Raw genomic sequence first — 25400 nt, 5'->3', positions numbered from 1 at the left:
AGAAACAGCTCAGATGAAGGAGAGGTAGATGAAGGAGGCGTACAGAAGGAAATTTTAACTTCAGAGCCAGATGTTCATCCCATAAAGTCACGTCTCACTGTCTGAGGAGGCTAATTCTGGCCACAAAAGTTCCTCCAATGAATATATTCTGGTGGCTGAAAAGGCTCCATCGGTGCCTCTGGGGAAATCAAACTGATGCAATTTTAGAAAAGTATCACCTGTTTAAAATTCATACGTTTTGTTATTCTTTTTATAACACCTGGGTAGCTGCTTCGAGTCAGTGTTAGCTGTAAATATGAACAAAGAGCTTTTGTTTAAGTTGGTTTTTGTTTTTCGTGCTCTCACCAGATTCAAACTGCTGAGTAACAACGGATCCACAGTTTGTTTGTCACTAACAGTATAAAAGTCATGCTAGGCCATGGAATATTATGTAAATGAGTTAAGCTTAATAAGGTATAGATATTTTAATTGTGGACAAACGAGAGCAGTGGTTTTGGTTTTGGTCAGGGAATTGGTATTAACAGATGCCTGAGTGGAGTAATTGGTATCAGGAGATATCAGGTGCAGGAGTTTTGCTGCAACATTAAAGTCAAGACTCGCATAGCAGCACATGCACACACACACACACACACCAGTGTGTATGGATGATCAAAAACAAACTCTCCTGTAGGCCTCAACACCAAAACAACCCTATTCTTGATTTGTTTTGAGGTTTGCGCTTAAGCCCTTAAAGTATTATCATATATATGCACAAACTAGAGTTCTTAGCTTTTTATTTTTTTTGTAAATAATGCATCAAAGAATAAAAATGAAACCGAGCTGCTAACTTCTCACCTTGACTTTAACAAGTGCTGTAGGAAATTGCCTGTCTGCTGGATGATTAAGTTTGTTTCGTTGTGTTACTTTCAGAATTGCCAAGTCTGTGCTATAAAATTTCAAGGGGTGTCTTTATGTGGCCACATGGAGGTTGAGCTCACACAACAGCTTTTCTGATATTGAACCTCTACCTTTTCACCCTGCCTTTTATAGTCATTTTTAATCAACATAATGCCTGATCAGTATGCTCTGTAATTAAGTCTGGTTTATCTCAGCGCTGCCAAATCCACGCTGTTCTGTGAAAAACATTTTAAGTCAGGGCTATAGCAACAACCTCTCTGTGTAATAAAACATGTACGAAAAAGAACCAGGCTTGTTATTGTGAAGCAGAGCAGTGTTTCTCCTGCTACTGAAAACCTTGTATAACCTTGCTCTTTTGTTTAAAGCAACACTCAACTCAACAAGTCTTCAGCTGGATTGCCAGTTATGAGGACATTGACCTGAGGAGCATCCAGAATATAACTGTCGGAAGCAGAGAAGAAGTTGAAGCTCAATATTCGTCCACACACTGCCGTCTCACTGAAAGGCTGCTTAGTTTTTTCTGTCAATATGTAAAGACCAAAGTTACAAAGTGAAAAAAACAGCAATTAAAAACAAAAGAAAAACAAACACATCATAAAAAAAAAAAAAATGAAAATATTAATTGGCTGACTGTAATGGTGGTGAAGATAACAAATCTCATGTTCCCACACTACTTCACGACGTCACCAAAAGTTTTTATTGTTTTGATTGAGAGCCCCCATGGGAGTTGTTGTCTTCACCACCGTTGCCGTCAGCTTCTCCTGGTTTGGATTCCTTCAGTCGTTCAGGAGGTTTTTACCGGCAGCTGAATTATCTACAGAGGTGTCCTCCTCTCCATAACAAACAGTCCAGGGGATTAAACCAGTAGAAACACAGAGTAAAGGAGTTTCTAGCTTCTAGCAGGCAGCCACAACACTGACACATGACCATAGAGGATATGGCTTCATGGACAGGCGACCAAATGAAACAGAACATTACTGTTATTAAAATTTACATGTTATTAACTCCGTGTTGAAACCATTTCAGACCTATATTAAAAAGTTGAGACAAATTTGACCTTTATGCACTGACTTTAAAATTAAAAAAAAAAAAAGTTTTTGGGGGGGACTCAATTAAATTATCTCCGTGTCACGTGGAATTTTAACTAAACTTGCAGAGATGTCACATCCTGACCCTGTCCTCTGGCTCTAACACCAATTAGCCTAATGGGCTGTAAATTCTCCACTGTGATGCTGACTGATACTAAACCTGTCCATCAAATCCAGCAAATCTTACAAACAGGTTTAATTATACTCATTATGTCAGTCTAATTAGAGATCAGACTATTAAAACACTGTAAATCTGAACTGAAATCCACCTTTCTTAACAGCTTAATCTGATGAGGCGTAGTTTTAACTGTTGCACCACAGCTTTAAGTTTTTATCTCGAGCACTGCTGCCTATAGTTTGACCAAAGCTGCAGAGATGATGGCAGTTATTAATTATGCACTGGTTGTGTAACATAATTACATGGAGAGGCAGAGTTCGAGGACTCTTAAAGCTTAATTTTGTCATTTGCTGTAAAAGGTACAAAATGTTTTAGCCAGAACCAAACTAAGATTAAAAGCACTCTTACCAAGGGCCAGCAGGATGTTTATGGATCTGCACAGTGATCCACCCAGTCATTGGTTTCATGATGACTCTGCTGTAAGTGTGTTTCATGTTACTGAAGCAGATACTGGAGCGTTTATAGATTTCCCATAACAGGATGTTAAATGCTGAGAGATGATATTAATCCAAATGTATTTGGCCATTCCTGAACATGATGCTGTTGCTAAAACAGGCCCACACACACACACACACACACACACACACACACACACACACACACACACACACACACACACACACACACAAACAAACACAAACAAACACACATCTACAGCCTGATCTGGCACAGGTGCGTTATGGTATTGATTCCCAGTAAGTGTGCGATTGTCGACGAGGTGCGTGTGGTGCTTTGCCTCTTAGCTTTTGATTTATAGCAGCTACGTTTCTCAGGCAGCAATTTATCAAAGGAAAAATGACCGAGAACAAGCCCACTTCATTACTCAGACATCACATCACAGCCCCCTGCGTGATAGACTCAGCCTGTTAACAACAAGGGCTTATTAACAAGGTTAGCTGAGAGTGAGTGAGTGAGTGTGTGTGTGTGGTCATTGTTAGTTCTGTTATCGCAGCATTACTCTGCCAGTCAAAACTTCATGGGCTAATAGTCAATGGGTGTCATGTATGTTTATTTGTGCACATGTGGCGCCTTTAAACACAAGCTCTTCGGGTCGTGATGTGCTGATGGAGACGGCAGGTTTAAATGTGAGGGCGTGTGAGTGTTTTTTTCAAACTCTATATGCACCGCTGAACTTTTACTGGCTGGATGAATCATCTGCTTTGCGCCGCTTTCTCTCTTTCTCTTCAGCTCCTTATTCGTGCTCAATCTCCGTCTCTCCCTCTTTCCCCTCTCTCTCTCTCCGTCGCGCCATTCAGTCATAATCCTTCACACACTAATTTTCTGCATCTCTCCATAGTTTAATTTTCTTTGAGTGTCCATCTCTCTATTTCGCTCATTCTCTGAGCTTTCAATCACAGTCTTTTGTTCTTTCCGTCTCTGTCTCACACACCAAACTATTCAATCTTCTTCCATACGACCTGCAGTCATTAACAAGAAATTCAATCTTCGCCGCTCCTTATGGCAGAATTGTTCTGATGGCTTCTTTTAAGAAGTTAACAATCTAGTATTCCAGCTCTCTGTGTTTTGTACTGTCGTTATCTCTTACAGTTAAACCCTTGAGAAAGTTTAGGATAGGGTTATGGTTCACTGTGACACCACAAAGGAGGAACTTTGACTGTAAAACTGGATTTTACAATATAAAATTATTAAAATATAGCAAGTCTACATTTTAAAAACGTATTAAAACGAAGGGTGCTAGAGCCTGACCGGTATCAAAATGACTTTTGATAATAAAGCCTCTGATTTGTTTACTGACGAATAGTTTGTGAACCAAGACATTTTACTGTTGAACAATAAACTTTACGATCACAGATGACATTAACGGTCAGTGTAAAATGGAGTAAATCTTACTTTACTATAAATTGAAGGATTATAAATCACCATCTAATATAATAACCTGCCAACAGGATTACTGCCAGGGCTTTAGAAAAAGTCCTCCTCCCAAGAAAAACTTTGACGAGGTAGCAAAAGATATAGTTTTTAACATGTATATAATCACTATTACTTTTTTTCTTTTTTCTTTTTCTTTTTTGGATTATTTCATAATTCAAATTGTTTGTCTATAAACTACATTTCCCAGCATGAACTTTCATGAACATCCAAAACCTTCATGATACAGTTCTGCTGGGGAATTTTTCAGCCCTTTGTTTATTGTTTTTTAGCTCGGACCACAACAGCAGGGCCAGCAATATAAATGTCAATGTCGTTGACTGACTCACTGAGTGATGAAGTTACATCGTTGGTCACTGAGTTTTGGAGTTTCCCCATTGGTCGTTGCTCTTTCAAAATGATTTGTGTGTTGTCAACTTTGTTGCTAGCAGACTTTAAAAGTACGTAGCGACATATCTGGCAACTTATTGAACAAACCTTGGCAACTTCAGGGCTGAAACCGGCTCACATTATAGGCTGAATTCAAATACCCTACAATGTGGTCCAGCTACATACTAGGATTTGACATAGTCTTGTTTATTGGCATAAATGAAGTGAAATTTAAAACAATATGTCAAAAGATTGAAGAATGGAATCAGCTGAGAAAATATCTGAGTGTTGGTTTTAACTGTAGAGTGCAATCTGTCTCCAGCAGGTTGCTAAAACTACCAAAATACAAAGAGCATAACCTCAGTGTCCTCAATGGTGTCAATGAAGCGAGTTATGAAAAGTTGGAGGATCTTGACCTCTGGATCTTCATTTTCAATGGCTTCCTACTTCTGTGATTGTCAAATGTTGCTGAAAAATGTAAAGTGAAAAGCGAGGGAGACTCATTTTGATCCCGAGGCTGTGATGTAAAATCATTGGCTGTTGACTTTTCAAAGAGATGCAAGGGCAGATTTTAATTTAATTCTTATCTCATTTTCAGATTTGTCCTCCAAAAAATTGATCAATATCGACCCTGGCAGAAAAGTTGACTCCTTGATCCATCTTTACTTGTACATCTTTTTATTTTATTTTACTGGTGTGGTGTTTATCTACAGGGATCACTGCTTAATTTCTGCCAGCAGATTAAACAATACCATCTCAATTACAGCTGCTTATGAGGGTTTGAAACATGAAAATTCATTATTGTAAACTGCCATGAACAAAATAAAAATGTCTTTCGTTCCGCTGTTATAGCTGATGTCATAAAACCCACCACTAGGTTGCAAAATGTTGTGGATTGTCACTTTAAACAGGAAAGGCAGCCCCCCGTAAAACACAAGATGAGAGGTTTTTCTGTTGGCAGCGTTTGTAGTTGAATTTATTTTGCCCTAAACCATCTTTGACTGCTCTCATGTCGAGCCTGCCTCTCTTATTCCGAGATCTGATCTATCTGAGGCAGCTTGCTCCTCTTGGAAACAGTTGATAGAGGTGTATCTGAGCTGTCATTTCGGCACTGCTTGGGGATTTGTCAGTTAAAGCCAAGTCAGCTAGGCTCACTTTCACTCACTCTCAGCTGAGCTTCACTTGTCTGGCAGCATATAATGTTTCTTTTTAACACTGCCTACACTTTTTTATTTATTTTTTCTTGTTTTTCTTGTATAAGACTCAGTTCCCTGCAGGCGACAGTTTGGCAGAGCACAAGACCTTTTTCCCATGCTTTAGACATCGAAGAAAGAAATCTGTTGGGGGACTGATTTTTAAAACAGAGGCTGGAGGTTTGGGGCGGCTGGGTGATGGGAGGGTAAAGAAAGAGTTGAAAGAGGAGGCAACTAAAGGGTTTCTGCAAAGATCAATCAGTTGGGAGCGGTCAGTTTTCTCCCAGTAGATGACATGTTGATAACAGAGACTCTGTGTTTGTTGACATAGACACGTACAGAAATGTTTGTGCTACCCTCATTAAGATGTGGCTGCCCTCCCCTTCTCCACCTGACTTTTCAGTGCCACTGTTTTCCCTTGTGCATGCTGTTGCCTTATTTCTGAGCACTTTCCAGCAGGTGCCTCTGTCTGTGTTGTCACAGCAAGATCCACGTCATTTTGTGCAGAGCTACTGTCGATGCTAACTCATGCCTGGGTGTGCTTCACAGTAAAACTTCGGCCTTTACAGTGAAGCTGGAGAAAATATTGAAGTTTGCTAACTTTAACAAAACTTTAGAAACAAAGTATGGATGAGATAAATGTTGAAACACCCCTTTAAGGAAAACTACTTTGGTTTTACATTCATAGCTTCGGTCATCGGGACTATCAGTTACAATAACATTGCACTCATAGAGTAATTCACAGCAGAATAGCTAAAAAAAATGGGTCAAAAGGGGCAAAAAAAAAATCACAATCAATCAATAAAGACAAACAGTAAAATTATTCCCAGAAACATCAGTCACCGGTTACACACTGACTTTCCGGTTCAAGTTTCATACATGGGCCTGTGCATTTAAGGGTTATTATTGACATTACTGGTGTGCTTTTTTTGTTTTACCTCCAAATAAAATGGAATCTCATCTAGCTTAAGTTTGCTTGTTGACCTATTCTTAGTCATGACACCATGTTCTGAAATCTGAGCAATTACTGAAGTGAGTACATGGTGGTTCTGCTGTATAAATTTTGCAGCTGCGGCTGTAGTGTCATTTAGTTGCAATTACACCACTTTGCAGAGGGCTTTTAATTTGAAATGATGGATAAATTGGCGACACATGGGGGAGAAAGAAAGAAAAAATAGAGAAAGAAGAGCGAGAAAGGTAAATTAAACAAGCTAACCCCTAACGATAAATGACATAGGACTGCTGGTGTTCTACTCGCCTTCACCACCCATGTACAACAAAACCCTTGGGACTGGCCATCGGGCACACCGGGACAAATCCTGATGGGCCGCCGTGTTCGGGGGGGTTTGTTCTCCTGCTGGAAAAAATCAAAGCCATAACACTGGTACAATGGTATTATTATAAGAAATAGAATCGATGGTTTTACCAATGAAAATCCAGTCAAAGTTGTAAAATTATGTAGTTTTCCTTTAACAAAGAGGACCAAGTAGAACAGATCAGAAAACATCAAAAACTAACTCACATCTCATTGTTTGAGACCAGACAGAAAATATTTCCACGTTCCTATTTCTTTGCTCAATTAAGCAATATTAAAATCCTCACCTACCATCATCCTCATCATCCTCATTATGTTGCTTCTGCATGGTTAAAATCTCACTTGCACTGACATATGGCCATTACTAACAAGTGCAGTGAATATTCTAAGTAATTGGGAGTAAGAGGACCCACTGCTAATGCATTGTGTAATATCACTTAAACATCTCTGGAAAATTAAAGCAGATTTAATGCATCCCTAATAAGCTGACCACATGGACCTTACATCTTCACAGCAGCAGACTGGATCAGATATCTGGCAGAAAGTGTCCAATTCTGTGTGTATGTGTGTGTGTGTGTGTGTGTGTGTGTGTTTGTATGTGCTGAGCTGAATGAGTCACTGCAGATAGGCATGTCTGGTATTTTGACAGTCTGCTAAACAGGATTGACAAAGACACCATCCACACCACAAGACCTCAGCTAGTCTGGCTCCCAGAGAAGAGGCCAAATCAAATACCACAGAAATGTCACTGAGTGTATAAACGCAACCCCTAATTTCTAGTACGAAAACACACAGACACACAAATATACACATCGATGCAAAACGAGCATGCACTGAAACAAAAAACTGACACGCGTTTGGACAGAGACAACTGGGTAATTTGCATAATCTTCACCTAATTTCTTTCTCTTGCTTTTGTTGTCCATTGTCTCACTGTGATAAATTACTCCAAATTTCCATCCACTAATTGCCCAATTAGGAAGCGGCACTGGCTGAGATTTCTGTTGCTTCCTTTAGCCACTTGACATTTCAAGTTCACTGCATTAAGCAACGCCGAGTGTCAATTCCCTAATTAACCTTCAAAAATTCAGCCATATATCACACTTTATTTTTGAATCATCTTGAAAAAGTAAAAAAATGTGGCACAATTTTAATGGTAATGAAGTAACTTATTGAGCTTTAATGAAGGTTTTTAGAGAACAGCCAAAACATGATTACTTTGCTCAGTGACTACACTCATGTTAAGCCTCATGTCAGCCTCAAACTTCATTCCTTTACTCACCAGGAGCTGTCTCCAGAGGTGGAAAGCAAAACCAGTGATAACTCTTGTCTCTATCATGTCTTTTCTTCTACTGCAGTTAGCATGCTAACCAGCTAGCCCTGGCCCGTCACTTTCTGATAGCAAGTCACTGTAGTGTCCAATCACCACCACCTGCTCCTGGGAAGAAACCACGTTCGGTGGCAGAGAAAACTTACAAACAGCCCTTTTAAGAAACTTTGCAACAGAAAGGCAACTTTACACAAGATTGTGTGCATGGGTTTTAGGCAGAGCACTCGCTACCAGAGACTTAAACCACTCAGTTTCGGTTTTTTGTTTTCTCTTTCCAAAGTGGTGATGTAGTCTGCAATATCTTGTATGGTTGTAAAAGCTTGTGAGTCCAGTTGAAAAAAGCTCTGAAAAAAGCCATACAGTCTTCATGTTGATGAACTTACACCTCATCTTCTGATGAAGGTTTCAGGTCATAACAAAAATATTTAAGCATTGATGATGCTGTTTGCCTCTGTATAACGTTGTGGGCAGCTCCACGGGAGCACCGAGTCATCAACAGGCAACTTGACCAGCCATGATATGAAAAGCAGCAATGAGTTGACGGACCTCTTGCATCAGCTCCCTGACATGCTGCGGTTAACAGTGTGAGCCCACTTTCTCCTGTAATAACCTGCAATATATTTATAATTGAAATTATATACTTTTTTTTTTTTTTTCATATTTTTTGTTCAGTCACACATTTATGTATTTGGAAATGTTGATAATTTTCCTCCCAGATGAATGTAGTGGCCAAATATAGAACTAGTCTGGTACTCTGGTACTTTGATGATGGTTTGCATGAGGGTGGCTGGGGATGGAGTCAAATTCCCAGCCTGAAATATTGTTTAAGTCCGCTCCTGTCTATGGGTATACAGAAATAGTTCTTTACAATAAAGACATTTTTTGGAGAGCAACCTTTTACTTCTTGTCAAGCATATTGATCCCTCTACTTGCCAGGCTACACAGCAAAGTGGTGTGAACGTGAATGCAGAGTCTCAAAGACTAGGTTCATATCAATAACTTGACTATTCAGGGCAACATAGAGCTATTAAAGTATTGTCAGCACTTGCTCTCACAGTGGACAGCATATCAAACTCAAACCTCTGGCCTCTGGCCTGGAAGCAATTTGTCACAATACTTTTTGCTCTAATTGGTAAAAGAAAGGGTTACAGCATCCGACAGACACGCTGCTGGTTTCATGACATCAAAGATCTTTTGGATGACCTCCTCAGTCACCAGATGTAAATATAATACAGGATTCATGGGGGAAAGACTAACTTTCACTTTCTAACCACAACTATTTCCCGTGGCTTTCAGTCACTGCATTGTGCTCTGCAGTGTTTTATCTGCCCAGCTGTGTTCTTGTGTCATCATAAATTAGATCAAGTGTGGAGCTTAACTCATACAATGTTCCCCCTTCTGCAGGTTATTGTGTATTATCTCTTTTGCTCCCAAACTTATTTCTTCCCATTTACCTGCTCTGCGGGATATTGTAAATCTTTTCACTGTCAGTAGCATCCAATCTCTCCCCACCCGGAGAACTCTATTTTTGTCTCAAACTTAGTTCCCCCTGCATCCGCCTCACACAAGAAAATGTTTGTTATAATAGTATTACCTCCTGTCTCCTCCTCACACTGTTTTCATTTGAAGTATTATTTTTACTTGGGATTGAAGGTAACCTGGCTTTCAATGTGTGTCACTGAGCTTCTTGTCCCATATTCCCTTATAAATATTAGAGAAATCTATGAGGAAGTCTGTACTTGCCAATTTATTTGAATAGTTGATAGTTGATTCCCCCCATAGTCAAATCACAACTTCCTTAACCTTTATTTATTTTTGTCACATTGAAACCCTCGAGAAACAGGCTTGGTGCCGATTTTACATCTTAAAATACATTTAGAAACGTTGCCAGGCTGCAATTCTGTTTTGCATCATAATCCTTTTTATTTCTTTAAATGTCTGACCTATTTTATTCTCTGTTTCAGGATATTCTATGTGTCTCATGACTCCCAGGATCTGAAGATCTTCAGTTACATCGCCAGAGACGGACAGAGCAATGTCTTCCGCTGTAACGTCTTCAAGTCCAAGAAGAAGGTACGACAGGCAGGAGACCTGTTTTATGCTTTCAACTTTTGACCTGTGACGAATCCCTGAAATGTTACATGAATGCAGTGCTTGATTCAGGGTCGAGGTCTATAGCTCTTCTTGAAAAATGTGGCCTGACTCCGACTGTGTTCACTGGATCCACTTGGGTTTAGACACAAACACCAAGCTCTGAAAACTCAGAGTAAGTGTCTGAAACAGGAAACTCTTACGGGATTTCCCATGAGGCATTTAGGTATTTGATTGTTGGGATTGTTGAACACACTGATGGTCAGGTTTAAATATCACATATTTTACCCTAAAAGTTTTAAGAACCAAAAACCATCTCAGTGTAGTTTTACATCTCTCTCAGGCTTTTCTCTGAAACCTGAGAGAGATGAGGAGAGAGGCTCTGAGCCTGGCGGGTCCAGGTGGGATGGTCTCAGGTGATGGCTGAGAGCGTTAACAGAAGTCCTGACTCTGAATACAGGATGTGTGCATTTCTCTGTGGACTGAGGTTTTGATACTTACACAGTATTAATATAGAACCTAGACCGGCTTTATAATCAAACAACACATGGACATCTACCTTTATACTATATGGGACCATAAAAGATTTTATTCTTTGGATTGTTAGTAGTAGGATGCTCTTTTTGAATCTTAACTGGCAGTGCCACTGAAGACACATGCAACCAAAGAAACCAGTCTCCATTTTTTCCAGTGGGGTTCTGGTTCCCTCGAGCAAGGCACTTAACACCAGAGTGCAGCTGCTCAGTGGCTGTGCTTATAAGTTAAAATGAACATATCATAGCTTTTGTGTTTTAGACTCTAGACTCTGACTGCACATTCAGTTTTTCTTATGCAAGTGCATCAGTGTGTAATATGTTGTAGCCAGAAGAAAAGAAAGGATCATGTCATCAACTTTATCAGCATTATTTTTCAGTAGCATGAACCAGATTAGGTTTGACAAAATGAATGTAAGAAGAAAAAGACTTAGAGTCAGAATTTTTGTTTTTGCACAAGTTGCAAAAAGCAGCTCATCGAACTTCTTTGTTTCTGTGTTATGGCGAGATGGGAAAAACCAAAGTGTGTCATTCTCAGTGTTTTCACAGTCTGTTAGTTGCGTAGTGTTTAAAGCAATTCCTCCTCCTCCTCCACTCTTAAATTATGTCACTTTCTGAGTCACATCCTGACAACCTCCAATAAAGAGACACACGGCTGTCGAGCAGCAGTGATACCTCCGGGCATCGCAGTCTTGTCAGCGTTGAGGTCTGAGGAGCAAGTTTTTAGTCGGTTTGGGGAGGTTGTGTTGCTGCAGAGCTGAGCAGAGACAAAATCCAAACAGTCCAATTGTGTGACACAGTTGGATAGAAAATGTGCTAATTTTTCCTCTTTAGCTGCCAGTTCGTAGAAGTTGATGCTGAAGTCCAGGGGTTAGCCGGGTGAAGCATGCACCGCCTCGTTATCTATAACAGACAGAGCGACACTGAAACATGAGCGCGCACACACACACACACACGCATGCACACACAGTCTGTTCGGAAGACAAAATGGAAACTGACACATACCAAAATTCTCTGGGGCAACAATGGCCCTTAAGCCATTAAGCTGGTAACTTGTGTGTGTGTGTGTGTGTGTGTGTGTGTGTGTGTGTGTGTGTGTGTGTGTGTGTGTGTGTGTGTGTGAGATCTTTTTTACAGTATAGTGGTGATGGACACACTATGGGAAATATTGATTTTAATGGAAAACTTCATTATGTTTTGAGGCAAAACTCAGCTTGAAAGGAGCTGCCAATGTTTCAAACAGTTATCATTGAGTTTCTAATATAGTTTGTTTTTGAGGGTTTGTTTTTTAGGTGGGGAAATGTTTTTGTTGTGGCTGTCTGGTGATTGACAGAAGGAGGACATCCTGCGCTACGAAAACACTTGCACTGGTGCAAAGAAACAAAGTTAACAAAGTAAAGAAAAGTTAATTTGGTTCAACTGTGAGGGATCTCTTTGGCCACTTGGGGGAATCACAACAAGCTGTAAACTCATTACCATAGTTCCACTTTACGAGGCTGATATAGCAGAACATGGAATATGTCGCCTATTTACTCATCCAGTCGACACGGTGCAATTATTATTTCTGTAACATTTATTATTAGCTTTTATATGGAGTCGGCAGATAAACAAAAGATCCACAAGGCCTAACAGCTGACATTTTATTCCTTTAAATATCACGGTTTGCATTATTACTTGAAAAAAAAAAATCTTTTAATTATTCAGCAACTGCTTTATTGGCAACTGCTGCCACGTTCATTACAAACCTTCACAATAAAACTTCCCATTTCCTACAGGTATTCTTTCACATAGCCCATTATTTGGCTAGCTAGATATGTTGTAACCAGTACAACAAAAGTATTAGTACTTATAACTTAACAAATATTAATACCAGTACATCACAACACCCCATGTACAAACCATTTATTAATTATTTATATACTGATAATTAAGTGCTAAATAATTAGATTTAAGTGTTTAAGTGATCTGGGAATGTGTTACTCCAATTGACACATCAAATAACTGTCATTTCAGTCATTGCATATATACAAATATTTATCTGTGCAGCTTTAAATATAAGAAAACTTATAAAATAACTTTATGATGATAAAATATAACATTAGGTCCAAACAGTATTCATACATATCCAGTATAATTCTGTCTTTTAACGTCTTTGGAGATGCTGGAAATAAGTGTTTTCACTTTAACATGTCCATAAATCACATTATGTGAGCACATTAACATAATTACCAACCAGCATTTTCAGTCAAGTATGTGCCATAAGGAAAGAGAGGAGATGAAGAGAATAGTAAAGAGAAAGTTAAAAAAAAAAGAAAAAGTGAAAAATAAAAAAGTGACACAATGACAGAAGGGGAAAGTTTCAGAAAATTGATTGAGCAAGACAAAAAGAGAATGAAACACTCTGCCATAATGAAAAAGGGATATACATATCAAACATGCAGTAAAAGTGTCATCCGAAGCAGTGTGTGGTTTCCTGCAAGTGTGTTTTGACGTGTGGAAGGTTGCGAGTGTAAGATTGAGTACAAGATTAAGCAGACTTTATTTCCCTCTTAACTACCCGCAGTGAAAAAATGGCTGTGCTTTAAATCACGGCAGCATAAAAAGACTTTAGTGGCCTATCACTTCTCACACTTAGACAGGCCTTGTGTGCGTGTCTCTCTCTCTCCCATTGTCACCCATGCGCTCTCGCTCTTTCCCTCCTTTCTTCCTCGAATCGACAGTTAAAAGGAAGCTAATGAATGACCTGGCCTCTGTTATGTAGAACTGAAGTGAGCAAGAGCAGAAACCAGGGAGCCTTCATCAGAATACTGAATTAGATGGAAGACACTTTATTGATCCCACGGAGAGAAATTTCGCTGTTACAGCAGCAAATATAAACACAAATCAGACAATACAAAACAGCATGAAAGCACAAGATAAAAGGACATAAATAACTATATAAATACACAATGTACTATACACACAACAAAAAGTTTAAGAGCTGAGATGTAACTGTTTCAAAGTGACAAAAGTGACAAGTACACACAGCATGGGGTTGAGCGGTTCAGTGTGAATAGATATGGCATATAGCAGTAAATAATTATTATTATACTAGTAATAATTATAGAGCACTCATGCAGGGAGGCTGAGCCTGCCTCTATAGTCCAGATGTGAGTGTGAGAGCCAGCTGTGACTTCTGCCATAGAGTGTGACCGCTGTAGGGACAAAGGATCTGCGTGGGTGGAGCTGCCCGGGGCACACAGGGACTCCCCTCAGGGGGCGGGAGGCGTTGTCCAAGATCCTCCTCTCACTCGCCACCTCCACGGTGTCCAGGGGACAACCTCAGCCCCGCTGATGCCACTGTCCTGGCACACAACTGCAGTAAAGATAGCTGATGCCACTACTGAGTCATAGAAAGCCTTCAGAAGTGGTCCCTGTTTGCCCCCCCACACCCCCACCCCTCCGACTGTCTGCTGCTGAGACACTCCTCATGCCTCTCCAGACATCACTTATGCTGTTTAGTTAAAGTTTCTCCTCCATCTTCATCCCGTTACAGTCCTCACCCTCATTAATCCTCCACTCAGATCAGCTATGACCCAGGGCTTGTTGTTGGAGAAACACTGCACCCACGTACAGGGCACAGTGTTCTCCACACAGAAGTTAATGTAGTCAATTACACAGCGTGTAAGACTGTCTATATCCTCCTCGTGTGGCCCACATAGAACATCCCAGTGTTTTCACTCGAAGCATCTGTCTTAGCTCGATGTGCCTCATCAGACCGTCTCCTCAGTGTTTTGTTTGAAGCTGGTTGTTGCTGAATCAGGGGTTCGTATGTAGACAGGAGGTGGAGATCTGCCCAGGAGAGGGGCAGGGGGAGCAGAGCTGAATGCGTTCTTCACCTGAATGCTGTCTCAGGGTGCGTCCACACTACTGCGTTTTCGTTTTAAAACGCCTTTTCCTACATTTCCTCCTGCTGTTCACATTACTCCAGAGTTCTGAGCCCTGAAAAAACTTTTGGAAACAATGCTGATCTCATTTAGTTTGAAAACGCCAGGGTTGCGTTGTAGTCGAGACGGGCAAAAGGTGAAAGGGGCAAAAGCCTCGACTACCAGTGGTGAAAGCAACATGGATAACGAAGTACAGACCGTGTTGTCTTTGCTAGCAGTAGCTGTTCAGTTAAACTGTCTTTGCTGTTCCTTGTTTGTAGTATTTTGTGCAGCTAACCAAATGCAGAGTAAACAGTCTGCTTCCTGTTTGCACTGACACGCACACACGAAGATCATTTTCATTTTAAAATGGTATACTAGTGTGGACGTAGCCAAAAGCTGTGTATGAATCCCTAACATGACAGTATTTCAGTGCGTTTTCACTGATCAGGTCTGATTTCAAATTACGGCGTAGCGCCCAAGTAAATCAGAATTTTTCAGGCTGATATTTGAGAAGTTAGCACCTTTTTTTTTTTTTTTAATCACACAATCTGTGGATGGAGTGCAACACTGTGCGGTGCTCATATTCACATAGCTTGAAAACTCTCCAATTCCTGGGCTTGAGACAGGAGACAGGATCCCTGGCCATAAAAGGTTGAAAACCCTGAGTTGGAGTGTGGATTTAAGCCAGCTGATAAATAAATAACACATTTTGGTAACACGTCTCTGCACACTGAACAAATGTTACTGATTCTGAGTTCCACCTTCCGCTCTGTTGTCTATAACCACAGCCCCAACAATGGTCATGGATCCCACAGGATTAATTCTGGTTATATTTCCTTCAGCTTCACCATCAGGTTAGTGTTTTAAATTTGAACACATTCGTTATCCCCAGAGGATTAAGTCATTTCCATGATCTTTCATCCTCAAGTCAGATTCTCTGTTTGATGTCAGTGCTGAGCGCAGTGATTAAAGACAAAGCATAAAACCCAGTTATGGTCTTTTAAACCTGATAATAGACTACAAAACAAAACATCCCATCACTGCTGCTGAGTGGAAAGTAGCAGCTGGCTGTGATTTTTTTGTTAATGTTGTTATTGTTAAAATAATTTTAATAAGGGAAGTTATGCAAATGCACTTAACGCCCACTGGACTAACAACATAAAATCAACAAATGATGGACATCAGTGCGATTAAAAAAAACAAAAAAAAAACACCTTTTATTTATTTATTTATTTATCTAACAGTTGTGATGGAGAAAGTCTCATCTCTTGTCCACAGCTGGTCGAAGAGACGGAGGGAGAGCTGTGGTTACTGTGTCAAGTGTTAATCGAGTTCCCTCTCCCCTCGATTAGATGCCCTCCAACCATATGCTGTCATTCAGTGTCAGCCAATGGCTTCAAGATGACAAGCTGAATGTTCTGCCTTCAAAGATGATTACAAAGACTAAATTATCCTGAAATACTTTTTTATTTGCTCAAAGGCGATGACATCAGAAAATAGCGAGTGAGCTACAGAAGAAATAAAACCGTTTGAAGTCGTGTATAAGGGGCTGAAGTGATGGAGTGAGGTGGATGTGTCTCTTAACGTGGGCAGAGTTTAAATAGTAAATAGTTGAGGTGGTTAAAGCTCCAGAATGGGCCTGTTTACAAAAAGCTGAGAATTAATAGTTTCTTCATTGACACTGAAGAGATCTGATATAAAATGACATCAGGCTACTTCTAGACAAATTGATGAGAAGGACTCGTTTTTTTTCTCGACACTGCTTGGTTAAGGTAATTGGATTTAATAGCCTTTCAGCACTTCTTATTGAATATCCATATTTCAGTGTAATGATCCCTCTGCCCTCAGCTCTTTTGTCTCTCACTGTCTCGTTTTTACTTTCCTTACTTAATTTATTTTTTACCTCTTTGTCAAGGCTGCATTGCTTTTACAGCAGAGGCTGAATTCAATCGTGGAACAAGTCAATGTGTGCAGTGTATGTGTGTTTTGTGTTTGCGTCATATTACTTCTCACCGGACACAACACACAAGTGGTGTGATATATTGACCAAGAGATGTCAGTACTCAGATCTAATCAGAGGCAGAAGTCGATACACTTCCCCTGTTTTATTGGTCTATGTGTACTTTTTATGAATCAAGATAAATTTTAATTTCTAATTTCTTCTCCGTCTCTCACTGTTTCACTGTTTACAACTCATGGTCTTTGTGAGTCTAGACCACTGGTTGGAAACTAGCAGTCTGCAGGCCAAAACTGAACCACCAGCAATAATATCTGGCCCTCCAGATAATTTTGATTGATTGATTGATTTTTTTTTTTTTTTAATCTTACAACATCAGACAATCAGTCCCACATTTAGCTATAATGTCCAAATAGAGATTCTACCCTCACCTGGCGAATGCTTATTATTCTTTTACCCAAGTTGAGATTGAATGACAGACACAAAATGTCTCATCAGGCTGTACTGATGTACAGTAGATGTAGTCAGTACACAGCGCCTGGTGCTAAAATAGATCTCTGTCATGGCATCGATGTCCTGAATACTACCTGCCAAAATGTCTTATTAGTTTATCTGAACAGTTTAGTGAGCCTTAGCCGACCCCTCATCACCACCCTCAGATGACTGTAAAATGCTGTCCGGTTTTAAAGAAAGAAAATGTTTTAAATGATATTGGCGTTTCATTTTCATTTAAACAAATCCATGGAAGTAGAAAGAGAAAGACAAAATGTGGACAGAAACAGAAAGAAAGAGAAACTTTTATTTTGTAATTATTCAGCAGCGGTTTAACAGTGAAATGTATGGCGCTAACCTGCAGACTGGACTCTCTGCTGCTGTCGCAACCATAGATTAACCTGTGACAGCTGTTACATGTGAAATATGGGCTCAGTGTGTGTTCAGGAGACCTGTGTCATCTGCTGCTCTGCTGTATTAATGGTTAGTTTTTCTATGAAACACTTAGAAACTAATTGCACAATGGCGACATTCAATACCTGACAGTTTTTCACACTCAGTGCTAAAGACACATTTCTATCTGGGAGTCCCGACACCCAGGTCTAGTGTGAGGTTGTAGTGTGTAACGGTGTATGTTTGTATGATGCACAGGAAAGGTTGGAAATTGAGCTAATGGTTCAGAAGAGTCGCTGAGGCATCATGAACTAATTTCTTCTCACTTCACCTACTTCATGCTTTCACACACAAACCTGTCCATTGATTAGTGCTTATTTTAGTCTGAAAATATTCTCCCACAGTACTTTCCCAAACTCGCACTCTGCACAGTATTATTCCTCCCACTGATGCACTTGAAGCGAGCAAAGTATTTGAATGTCAGGTCAGTCTGTCCCCTGATTATCAGAGTTATCAGCTAGAGTTTCACCACTGTGTCGCTGGTGGAAGTAAAACTCCCCCTTTGTCTAAAGTTGGATCTGGTTGGGGGAACAGTATAAATCAGATGTAGCCATTGCTGTAATCTCTCTTTCTCTCTTACTATAAATACCCTCTGTGCGCAGAGTGATGGATGTGTAAGTCGCAGAGAGATGGAGTGAATATGTAAACATTGGAATCAAGAGAGAAGCCGAATGAATGTGCTCATCACCAGAGGAGATAGTTGGAGAAAAGGCTTTAATCAGGAGGAACTCCCCAGTCATCATCGCATTGTTTACCCTGCTTTTTTCTGGATTGCATTATATTCCTTTTTGTCTCTTTGCTTGTGCCAAAACTTCCAAGAGGGCAGAGAAAGCACAGCTGAAGCTCTGTGGGTAATCTGGGATAAATAATGCATCAGGCTTTTTGACTCTTGGCCCTATCTGCTACACGGATCCAGCTGTCTGGCAGCTTGATATATAGAGAAGAGAGGGAGATGCAAAGAGGGCGCATTTATTCAGTTGAATTGACAGACAGGGTAAGTGAAGGGGAGGGGGGATGGGGGGGGGGGGCATACAGAGATAGTGACAGATGTCCAACTTAAAAACTACTTCATATCTTTACAGCAGGATATACAGTCTTTGCATTTGAGTGACAAATCTCCCAGAAGTCTTGTCAGCCGCCATAATTGGAGATCCATCGGAGAGTTGGCTCAGGGCAAGATACAGGACAACCATCCTGACAAAAAGTGAGTGAAAGGATAAAGTGTGTGGGTAGTTGAAAGTGACAGTCCATTTAACAAAGGTGTAAATAACAGTGAATAGTCTGACAGGACACATCTACTGTATAAGGGATTAACACTATACAAGGACTCTCTTTCTGATCAGCCAAGTTCAACCAACTAAAACTCCTTGGTTATGTAAAAAGGAATATCGCGGTTGTGGTTACATTGATATTTACTTATTTGGCAGACGCTTTTACCCAGAGCGACTTACAGGTGAGGGACATCACTAAAGCTTCAGTGCAGTAGGAAACCTTGGTGTAAGTAGTAAGTACTACATCTGTTCAATAAGTGCCACATGTATTTAATAAGTGCAAGAAGAGTACACGGTTAAAGTTAGGAAATCTAGAATCCAGTGTTGACAGTCTGTACAGGAGGGGGCATGAACAAGCAGCCCCCTCCGACAACAGAGCTGCTAAAAACTGCAGTTCCTCCAATGGCCACTTGAGGCTGGCTCCTTTCATGTCTTCGTGCTGGCGACAGTCAGAGCCGGAGGCTTAATGTTTTCGGGTGGCCCACCCATCCAATTCTCGTTGACACGTTATCTCCGTAACATCTTGACAGAAGTTCTTTAAATTTGGCACAAGCATTCACTAGGACTCAAGGATGAACTGATTAGATTTTCGTCAAAGGTCAGGTGACCTCAAAAACATGGTTTTGGCCTTGTGAATACAATATCTTGATAACTCTTCAAGGGAATCCCTTCATACACTTGGACTCAAAGATCAGCTGATTGATTGATTTAGGTGGTCAAAGGTCAAGGTCAGTTTGACTGCACAAAACACTTTTTAGCCATAACCCAAGACTTCACACAGCAACTATGACAAAATGTCACACAATTGGTTCATATTTTGTATGATGCTGGATAAACAGGGATGTAACCCGAAACTAGTCTGAGTGGCGGAGGCAGTATTTCAGGTTTTATTACAGTTTGGCTACAGTTATGATTTACAGTTTAACTGCTCTAATACATTGTTCTTCAGTTTCCCCCAAAAGTCCATAAAACAATTGCATCTTACAAAAAGCTGCTGGCAGAGTTTAACTGGAGCAAAGAACATCTCTGCTCTTCTTCACTCCTGCACTGGCTTCAGGGTATTTAAATATACATACATTCTCATACTAGCTTTTGCCTTTATACTTGATATGCTCTAAAGATATGTCCCTGACCTCTGCAGTGCCCTCACATGGAAGGACTCTCTGCTGCTTACTGTACTGAAGATTAAAGACCAGTCGGTGAAGCTGCTGGCTGCAGTTTTGGATCCAAAGTGCCTGCTAAAAATTCACCTTTTACCTAGAGGCTGATATTACCACTACACATCAACCCTGCACACTTGTTTTCAGGTTTAATATATTAAAAATAGGGGGTTGTAGAATGGGGACGCCATCATCTTGTGCCAGAACCAGAAAAACGGCCGCAAAAATGTTGACACTTGGATGAAATGGTTGCACTTAAACAGTTTGGGGTAAAACGGTGTATTTCTTTTCTTCAAGACCACTGAAAAGTCAAAGCTTGGGCTTAGAAAGAAAGTAAGGTACACACAAACTTAGAGGGAAAAAAAAGTCTATGCACATTTTTGATTGTGTGTTTTCCAGTCAGTGTATGAGTTATGGGAGCCTGAGCCTTTGGTGTGTTCACTGTGTTCAATAACACCAGCTTCTGCTCTCGTCTTCTGTATGAGAAATGTCTTCAAAGAAAAACACATGTGTTTACTGTCAAGCTGAGGACCCGTATGGGGTGAGAAGACATGAATAAAGGGTCCATAGAGGAGGAAGAGGATTAAGAGGAAAGAGAAGACAGCACAGCGTAGAGAGACTGAACAGTGGGTGTGAGGAGGAAAAGAGCAAAGGATAGAAGGTTGTTGTGGAAACAGTATATTCCCATCTCTGAACAATCTTATCATATAACAAGTGCAAATGCATTGGTCCCCATAAAGCTCTTAAACACACAAGACAATACACCTGACAGTATTTTTTATATGGCTGTTAGTTTGATGTCTTGTCTGCTCCAAAGCAATTTTCTCTTCAACTGACAATAGTTTATCTTATTTTTCCTCAATGCCGTCAGATCCATTTGTCTTATCCACTGCAGGATATTAATATTTGTGGCCAGAAAATTTGAAAAGAGGAGAAGACAGGTGTCAGAGGGACAAATGAGGAAAGAGCTAAAGGTGGTTTAGGCAGAATTTTTCAATTTACCATCATGATGTCTGTCTCTACAGAGTGAAAGCCTGTCAACATATCAAGACGTAAAACTAGAATGGAGCCAAACAATCGTCCACTTGTCTGTGAGATCCAGATTACTATCCTCCTCAGAGCCACTGTCCAGTCTCTCTACTATGCTATGCTGTCTTCTCTTTCCGCTTCATCCTCTTCCTCCTCTATGGACCCTTTATTCATGTCTTCTCACCCCATACGGGTCCTCAGCTTGACAGTAAACACGTGTTTTCCTTTGAAGACATTTCTAGAGGCACTAATACAGGGGACGAGAGTAGAAACTGGTGTTATTGAACACAGTGAACACAGCAAAGGCTGAGGCTCCCATTACTCATACATTGACTGTCTGGAAAACACACAATCAAACACAATGCTGTGCATGGACTTTTTTTTCTCCATATCCGGAGATCCAGATTAATATGGATCTGCACCAAACTGTACAAAGTCATAGATCTCAACACCATTAATATGTCTGATTTTTTTGTATTCGGGTTGTCCGTCCGTCCCATTGTCATGAATGCGATATCTCAGCAACACCTTGAGGGAACATCTTAAAATTTAGCATTTGGTGTTCAAAGATCAACGTCCCGGTGATCTCACAAAACACTGTTTTGGCCATGACTCACAAATTCACACATTAATTATGACATAACTGATATGTGAATTTGTGAAAGTGATGATATTTTTATGTCCAAATGGTCAATGGTCAACTTCACTGTGACATCATAATGTTCTGAAAAAACACCTCTGCTATTATTTAATGTTGTAACTCAGGCAGGAGAGATTGTGACCATATTTCGGCAACTTGGAGCATACTACCGCAATGTGGTAATTTTAGTTTATTTATTTTTTGTCACAGTAATGTAGATCAGATGTGATCAGAATGTGGGTGTCTGTGCTGAGGCCCAGTACCTCGATGTTGCAAAAACTAGGCTCTGCTGTTAATGCAATAAAACACCCAGATGCAACTAATAAAGTATATTTTTTCATCAGATTCTGAGCCTGAGGTCACAAAACGTTCTGATTTTATGAAGACTTTGTGGGACAAGACTTTAAGACTGCTCCAGAGTTGATCATGGGGACAAGAAAGGATTTTGTCCTTTGGCAGAGTCTTGATTCTGTTCTGACTCTCAGGCCGTGATGCATCTGTTCCGCTCATTCAGCTGAGGAGGAGTGGTGTTTGGAGGCTAGGACTTGGTGCTTTAAAATGAAATCTTTTCTGCCTCTGCGCCTCTCTACTGTCTGACAAGACAGACAAGGGAGGGCAGATGGCAAGATAGAAGTCACCTAAGTTGTTTTCACTCGACCTGCCTTTTCAGAGCGGGGCAGGAAGAGGAAAGAGGGGAGATAAGCAGACACATCCAAGTCGATGCACCCTAGGTTATAAAACAAAAATCCATAGAAATTACATTGTGGACAGTAAATACAGACAACAGTTAGTTCACATGACACTGAATTAGCAGCTGAATATGAGCCCTACATTTATGAACTGTCTATTGTGTCTGATTGATACAAAATGCATTAATTTCTGCAGCACATCTGGATCCAGTCTAAATCTGACACTAGAGGAAAAAAGCTCAAGACTGTAGTATTTTCTGGGAAAATCCCCAGGTACATGAGAAGTGATAGGTTTTACCTCTCTAGTTTGTTTAGAATAAGAATAAGAACTGAGTTGCAGGATAAATAAGGAAAAGAAACTCAATCCAAGCAATAATAATGTAATAATATAATAATTTTAATAACAAGACAAAAGAAAGTCCAAAGTACCTGAGCATAATAAAAAGAGAACAACAACAAAAAAAAACATCTCAAATCAAAAAAAAGATCTGACAGGAAAGAGTGAAGAGAATGTCTGAAAGGAGAGAGGTAACAAGGCTGCTAGGATTTGTGAGCTTTAGAGGTAAATATATAACTGGGTGTCATCAGCATAGAAATGAAGAAGACATAACATGGTATCAAATGTTTGATTGCAAAACGCTGCACAGTAGTGAGTGTTCTGAACCAAATGACAACATAAAAGTGTAAAAGATTGTGTTCTGAGAATTACAACTGTGTTTCTTTATGTGTCCGTCTGTCCCCTGCCCACCTAGAGTCAGGCCATGCGTATCGTCCGGACAGTTGGCCAGGCCTTTGAGGTTTGTCATAAACTGAGTCTGCAGCACACGCAGCAGAACGCGGACGGACAGGAGGACTGCCACAGTGAGAAGAACGGCAACGACTCCTCCATCACAGGTACACGTACACACACAGACCAACATGCACCTGCCACACAGTTTGTTGACTTATTTGTTTTTCAGTAGATGTAGTGATCTGTGCTTACTGCTGGTTCACTTCTAAATTATACAGTAACTTGGAATCAGAAGGTGATATTAGACAAGAGGAATACAGAGTGCAGGCTGAATGTTTGCTGTGGAGTGCTGCATTTTAATAAAAGTTGTTGAAAGGAAAAAAGTATGTTTCAATCTTGAAGTCAGCAACTATAAGAAAGACGTTTCTCTTGAAGGAGAGGGTTTTTTTCTTAGTTTGTCATCACACTTTCATCAGTAGCTGTTCTTGTATTCTTCGATTATCATTGAACATCATTTTGTATGTTGGACTCAGACGTTCAAGGTGTAATTCTGTCAGAAAGGCTAGAAACACACGACACACAGCAGGTGATTCATCAGAGGTAAACACAACAGAACATAAATGGGGTTTTTTTTGCACAAGCAGAGCAACAGAGAAAATGCAGAGGCAGTCAGACATGTGGGTGGATTTGATGTAACAGTTGAGGGTTCAGTGTGTCAGAGAGATGAGTGTTGCTGATGGAGGAGACAGGGAGTCTGTTCAGAAATTTTTTTTAATGTTTTCTTAAAATTGAGAACAAAACATATACTATCTAGAGTTGCAATGTTATTTTATGGCTGGCTATTGGCTGTGGGTTCAAATCAGTGTCATTTTTGAAGTAGCTCCCCGACCAAATGTTAAACTCATTGCTGACACCTTTTTCTTCACATTAACTTACATCAACATATGTTAAAGGTCCCATATTTTACACTTTTCCTGGTGTTTTAGTTGAAGTTTTGATCCATGAAAAGATATATTTCTGATTTTAAGAAATAGCTCAAAGCCATCTCAATGTAGTTTTACATCTCCTCTCAGGCTTCTCACTGCAGTTCTAGTAACAACAGGTCGGTGAGCCAATCAGAAGAGAGGAGGCTTTGAGCCTCTCTTCTGATTGGCTGACTGTTTTCTGAGTGATCAAATAAAAAGATTTCAGGTAAACACTCAGACAAACCAAATCCTGCAGGGTTGGATGGTGTGTCCACATGGGCTTACGGCATGGCTGAGAGCGGTGACTGCTTTGTTGTGACATCACAAAGTTACAGAAGTCCTGATGGCTGGTTTTAAGGCTCAGTTTCTGAAAACAGGCTGTGTGCGTTTCTCTGTGGACTGAGCACTTTGATGCTTTCACAGTATTAATATAGAACCTAGACCTGCTTTATAATCAAACATCATGTGGACATCTACCTTAAGACAATATTAAAATTAAACTTGTTGTCTTTTTACTTGTAATTTACTTTTTACCCTGAAGCTACTGTACCAAATGATGTGATTAATCAGTCATTGACACTTGCTGAGCTAAATGGGACAGATCCTGATGCATTCTGTATCACAATCAGTTTAGTTGCCCAGATGACAGCATTAACAGTTGTCACTGAATGTGTGGCCTCTCTCCCTGAAGGTCCGTGTTTAATAAACACAGTAGTTTAGGTGGCCCGACAGAAAACCACTGATTTACAGCCTGTTTCCCAGCAGTTGTTTAGTTAACTCATGTTATCATTACTGACAGAACTGATGATGCTATGACAATACAACCTGAGTTGAAAGAAGCTGCAGTGTTTCTTTAAATCATTTGAAGGGGTATTGTAGGGAAGTGGGTCAGGAAGGAAGTTCCTGGGAGCAGCCGCCAGGATCCATCCACCCCCGTGTGAACAAGGTTTCAGCTCAGCAGAGGTGCAGAGCTCATCCGTCATCCCTTTAGAGAGACGAGATAAACAAACCCGGGCGGATTTTTATTTTTAGGTCATCAAATAGAACTAAAAAAAAAGTGTAAAAACTGTATCATAAAGGAAACAGTGGAGATGGTGGAAATTGAATGTATAGTCCAAAAATAATGCAAAATCCGAAGCCTTGTCAACACATTCTCCACCACGCACAAACACCTACACAATTCTCATAATCACATGTCATCAGATAGCACAAGCAGATTGTG

At 40.2% G+C, this 25400-nt stretch overlaps 1 protein-coding gene across 4 annotated transcripts in view; it reads left to right on the top strand.

Annotated features, from left to right (window-relative positions):
* Positions 1-25400, top strand: part of LOC111671722 (carboxyl-terminal PDZ ligand of neuronal nitric oxide synthase protein-like) — a 187875-nt gene that overhangs the window by 87151 nt on the left and 75324 nt on the right. For all 4 annotated transcript variants that reach the window (XM_087180045.1, XM_087180044.1, XM_023428886.2 and 1 more), the window contains exons 5-6: positions 10225-10333; positions 23236-23377. In XM_087180045.1, the coding sequence (XP_087036171.1) occupies positions 10225-10333; positions 23236-23377 (251 nt within the window). The remainder of the gene's footprint in view (positions 1-10224; positions 10334-23235; positions 23378-25400) is intronic.

This window comes from Seriola lalandi, unplaced genomic scaffold (assembly GCF_002814215.2).
Source record: "Seriola lalandi dorsalis isolate HSWRI2012SDOR001 ecotype SW California unplaced genomic scaffold, Sedor1 jcf7180002054885, whole genome shotgun sequence".
In the NCBI taxonomy this organism is placed as follows: Eukaryota; Metazoa; Chordata; class Actinopteri; order Carangiformes; family Carangidae; genus Seriola; species Seriola lalandi.
The sequence above is the reverse complement of the archived record's forward strand: the minus strand, read 5'-3'. Positions and strand labels throughout refer to the sequence as shown.